Source organism: Hemibagrus wyckioides, linkage group LG22 (assembly GCF_019097595.1).
Source record: "Hemibagrus wyckioides isolate EC202008001 linkage group LG22, SWU_Hwy_1.0, whole genome shotgun sequence".
Lineage (NCBI taxonomy): Eukaryota > Metazoa > Chordata > Actinopteri > Siluriformes > Bagridae > Hemibagrus > Hemibagrus wyckioides.
Window position 1 is genome coordinate 22,216,366 of NC_080731.1, and position 5,000 is coordinate 22,221,365.

Sequence of the window (5,000 nt, forward strand, 5' to 3'; positions counted from 1 at the left end):
TATGAATGAGATCTGGAGGAGGAACAGGAACCTCTGCTCAGGTGTGTGAATGAGATCTGGAGGAGGAACAGGAACCTCTGCTCAGGTGTATGAATGAGATCTGGAGGAGGAACAGGAACCTCTGCTCAGGTGTATGAATGAGATCTGGAGGAGGAACAGGAACCTCTGCTCAGGTGTGTGAATGAGATCTGGAGGAGGAACAGGAACCTCTGCTCAGGTGTGTGAATGAGATCTGGAGGAGGAACAGGAACCTCTGCTCAGGTGTGTGAATGAGATCTGGAGGAGGAACAGGAACTTCTGCTCAGGTGTGTGAATGAGATCTGGAGGAGGAACAGGAACCTCTGCTCAGGTGTATGAATGAGATCTGGAGGAGGAACAGGAACCTCTGCTCAGGTGTATGAATGAGATCTGGAGGAGGAACAGGAACCTCTGCTCAGGTGTATGAATGAGATCTGGAGGAGGAACAGGAACCTCTGCTCAGGTGTATGAATGAGACACACACACACACACTGAGAGTTTAACTGTACACAGAGGTGAGTGGTTTATTCTTCAGTTCTTTATTAACCCTAAAAGTCACGTTTTCTCTCCTGAGCAGAAGCTGGAGGTGAAGCTGGAGGATCTCCGGAACGTTCTGAGGTCCATGAACACTGATGGGAGTCTGCAGAAGTCGGGGACGCTGGAGGACACCTACTGGAGCGTCATGAAGCTCTTTGGCCTTCAGTGAGTCCCATATTCTCCTGAACACACTCACAGATCAGGGATCAGGACTGGAACATCAGGATCAAGTCCTCACTCAGGTTTCCACTGGACTTTAAACCTGGACATGAAATCTGCTTTTATTTTACAGTCAGATTTTAATTTAAAGGTTCTGTTAGATTTCCACAGTGTTCACCATCATCACTACAGTAATGAAGGTCTCACTCCAGGGGATTGATTCTAACATCTGAGCTCACATCCTGCTTCTAATAAACCTTCTATTATATATTTATATGAACAAACACACACCTCTCACACACACCCCTCTCTCACACACACACAGTACAGCAGGCTTAAATCTGAGCTCGTGAGTAAATAAATAACCTCGTGGTTCAGACTGAGATTAATCTTCACTCTTCTGTGGTTTTCAGGAAGCCAAAGGTGGAGAAGGTGAAGAAAGTGAGGGAGGAGGAGAAGACCGAGGAGGAAGAGGAGGAGCCTAAGAAAAAGAAGGGATTCCTTCCTGAGAGCAAAAAACGTAAAAACCGTAAGAAGCCTGTGATCCTGGAGGGTAAAGACACTACAGACACACCAGGAGGAAGAAGAGGAGGAGGGGAGGGGAAGAAGAAGAGAAAGAATAATAAAAAGAAGAGAAGTGAGTCAGAAACCCAGAATCAGCCTCCTGTGAAAAAAACTAAAGCTCAGGAGCTTCAGAGTAACATGGAGAAGAAACAGAAGAAGAAGAAGAAGAAGAGAGGAGGGAAGAGCGGCGCTGAGTGAACTGATAAAAGAGGAGGATTAAAGGAGCAGTGTTCAGGTTTCACCTCCACACCACACTGATGATGATGATGATCTTCATCAGACCCCCATCTCCTGAGGAACGTTATTCACACACTCATGATTATTTTTGTAAAAGTATGATGATGTCATTAAAAGGTTTTTACTCAGAAATGTCTTTAGTCCTCTGTTATTGTACAGATGTGTGTGGTGTGTGTGAGGTCAGACTCTGAACATGGGCTTGAGGATGAACACTTCATGAGAATGAAGATGTCCTCCAGGAGCTTTCTGACCGAGGTTCAGCTGGAGGCTCAGAGTGCATGGAACGTCCAGCTCATGAGGCTAGACCTGTAGAATGTCCAGTTTCTATCTATCTATCTATCTATCTATCTATCTATCTATCTATCTATCTATCTATCTATCTATCTTCATTTATATAAATGAAGAGAACTGATTCAGACGCTGAGTCTTTACCAAGGAGAAGAAAAAACAATGAATCAAATGAGGAAGAACCTCAGAGTCACTGTAGGTGGAGACCTCGAGAGACTGTTGGGTGACGTGTGTGTGATTACTTTTGGATTACTTCAAGGTCACAAATGTAAATAAAGTCAAGAGGAAAGTGATGTAAAGATACTTTTATTTGCTTAAGATGCTTTAGAAACACAAATGGAGTAAATGATATGAAGCTATGTAGCGTATATCTGTGTGTATATAAGTGTGTGTGTGGATATTTGTGTTAAACACAAAACATTAATATAAAAACATGCAGCAGAAAGATTTTTACACCACAGAAATGTTTCTGTAACCGAAAATCCAGAAAAGCTTTAGTCTTTTATTTCTGAATCAAATCCAGTCAGAAGAGATGAAGTGAATTGTGTTGATGAAAGAAAGATCAGAGTAAATCTGGTAGGAGAAACTTCAGGAATCCTGCAGAGTTTAATCCTGACAAGAGTTAGTCTGATGGCACGGATCATCAACCACTGAATCTGTTCATTTATTTCCTTCTGATGTCTAGATCTTCATTCAGTCAAGGAGAGGCCACTTCTCCTTCCTGTCTCTGACCGTCCCACAGAGCTGGACATTTCACAGTACTGACCAACAGGAAATAATCTCATTCCTCTTTTTATAGACATAACTGTAACAGATCACATTTTAATACTGATTACATATTCTGTTACTCCAAAAGAGTGTGTGTGTGCGTGTGTGAGAGAGAGAGAGAGAGTGTTTGTGTGTGTGAGAGTGAGAGTGAGAGAGAGAGAGTGTGTGTGTGTGTGTGTGTGTGTGTGTGTTTATTTGGTCTCACACAGCTCCATCTCTGTGCTGTATGTAATTTATTTTCCCCTCCGTCTTTTCACACCACTTTTTGATCTCCATCAGATCTTTCTTCATCTTGTACACCTCTGTGGAGCTCGGGATCTTCTGCTCTCGCTCTCCTCCAACTCTGACCTTCTCTAAAGCATCCGTCAACTCCTCCACTTTACACAGAATCTGCTCAATACACACACACACACACACACACACAGTCCAGATCATTTCTGGTTGTTAGTTAGTTGGTTATTCAGGTTGTTAAGGTTAGTCAGGTTGTGTAGGTTGGGTAGTTTGGTTAGTTAAGTAGTTTAGATTGGTTAGATGAGTTGGTCATGTAGGTTAGTTAGTCAGGTAGTGTTGGATAGGTTAGTTAATTAGTTTGGGATATTGAGCTTCATCAGGTCGGTTGTTGATCAGATTAGATCTGTTAGATTGGTCATTCAGAACCCTCCTGAATGAATAAAGAAGAAATGGTGTAATGAAGGTAGTCAGTTGTCGAGTCTCCTCAGACGAGCAGATCTACCAACATCCAGAATCATCTACCTTACTGAAGATGTTTGCTCTGCTGAACTGAGTGTGTGTTCTTCTGAGAGCAAGATGAACTCATCTACTTGTCTAACCGCACTGTTCAGTTTCATCAACACAAACTGTGTCATCAGTGTGTCATCTCAAACTCCATCTCACCTTCTTCTCCAGCACTGCTCCTCTACTGACCCCACACTGTGTTTATTTGGTCACTGGTCAGTTTACAGTCAGGATGTTTAAGTTAGTTATAGAGTTTAGTTAACCAGCTCATTTCAGTTAGTTATGTGGGCTGTTTAGATTAGATTGGTTTAATCAGATGGTTCAGGTTAGTCTGGTTTTGTAGTTGAAGGTTTTTTAGGTCAGTTAGGTCAGTAAGGTTATTTTGGTCAGTTAGGTAAGTAAGTCAGGTGTTTTAGGTTAGTTCCTGTTAGTCAGGTTATTTACTTTATTCAGGTATTTAAAATTAGTTTAGTTCAGATAGTCAAGTCAGTTAAAGTCAAACAATCTGACTAACTTTACTTTGATCAGATACATAAATAACCTAAATGATCTAATTAGATGTTAGATGATTAGATGACTAATCTAACTAAAATAAATGTGTGTGTGTGTTTACCTCTATTTTCTCAGTCATTAGCTGTTCTTTGTCACTATTCAGTAGTCTGTACCAGAACAGCTCTGCTCTCATTACCATGCAGAACCATGAGACCACTGAGAAATCTTCACTGGTCATGTGCTGCAGCTCCAGCTGATTGATCTCCTCCTCCACTTCACTGATCTTCTCTCCTCTCCCTACTTGTATAGCCTCATGTACACGCTGTTTCACCTGTAGTATTTGCTGTTTTACACACACACACACATTATCTTTAGTGACTTAGACATTATTTATTTAACCAACACTTTTCTGAATAATTTCAATCTGGTACTTAATAAATAAATAAAAATAAAAATAATCTACAATTTCAGGATGAAAGTTTTTTCAGTTTGTTTCTAACTCCATGTTTCTTCTCTTCCCAAACTCAGCAGTGAACTGAATGAAACAGGACTTCCACAGTTCACAGATGTTTAAATAAAACTACAGATGAATTTGATGAACAGAATAAAGTGTAAAGAGGAAAATCTCTAACAAGATAACAGACTGTTAGAAACATCATCATCACAATCCTACTGTCTTACTGTGTGTGTGTGTATGTGTGTGAGAGTGTGTGTGTGTGTGTGTGAGAGTGTGTGTGTGTGAGAGTGTGTGTGTGTTTGAACAAATGACAAACAGGAAACATACCGTTTTGTTCCAAGTCGTTATACATGGTTCAATAACATCCTCTAGTACGCCTTTCAGCTCCTTCCTCTTTACATCACAGAGCACTGAGACCTGATCATAATAAACAGTGTTGATGTACTGCTGCTCCAACAGATTAATCTTCTTCTCCACTTCACTGATCGCCTCTGATCCTCCTTTAGCCTGCTGTACGAGCTGGTGCACACGAAGCAGTTGACTGTTCAGCTGTGACACACACACACATACACACACACCACACACACCACACACACATACACACATACACACACACCACACACACCACACACACAGACACACACACACATACACACACACCACACACACATACACACACACCACACACACACACACACTTTAGTGACATTCTGTATTTACTCCACACTTTAGTGATCAATGTTCA

At 41.4% G+C, this 5,000-nt stretch overlaps 2 protein-coding genes across 3 annotated transcripts in view; one reads left to right on the plus strand and one right to left on the minus strand.

The window, feature by feature from the left end:
* mybbp1a (MYB binding protein (P160) 1a) overlaps positions 1–1,647 on the plus strand; it is a 46,397-nt gene extending 44,750 nt beyond the window's left edge. For both annotated transcript variants that reach the window (XM_058374705.1, XM_058374706.1), the window contains exons 26-27: positions 596–720; positions 1,128–1,647. In XM_058374705.1, the coding sequence (XP_058230688.1) occupies positions 596–720; positions 1,128–1,476 (474 nt within the window). In that variant the 3' untranslated portion in view covers positions 1,477–1,647. The remainder of the gene's footprint in view (positions 1–595; positions 721–1,127) is intronic.
* A 641-nt stretch (positions 1,648–2,288) lies between these two features.
* LOC131343213 (uncharacterized) overlaps positions 2,289–5,000 on the minus strand; it is a 3,577-nt gene continuing 865 nt past the window's right edge. The window contains exons 1-4 of the mRNA XM_058374714.1: positions 4,583–5,000; positions 3,920–4,141; positions 2,777–2,961; positions 2,289–2,608 (exon numbers count right to left, since the gene is read on the minus strand). The exon at positions 4,583–5,000 is cut by the window's right edge and continues 865 nt beyond it. Coding sequence (XP_058230697.1) covers positions 2,557–2,608; positions 2,777–2,961; positions 3,920–4,141; positions 4,583–4,861 — 738 coding nt within the window. The 5' untranslated portion in view covers positions 4,862–5,000 and the 3' untranslated portion in view covers positions 2,289–2,556. The remainder of the gene's footprint in view (positions 2,609–2,776; positions 2,962–3,919; positions 4,142–4,582) is intronic.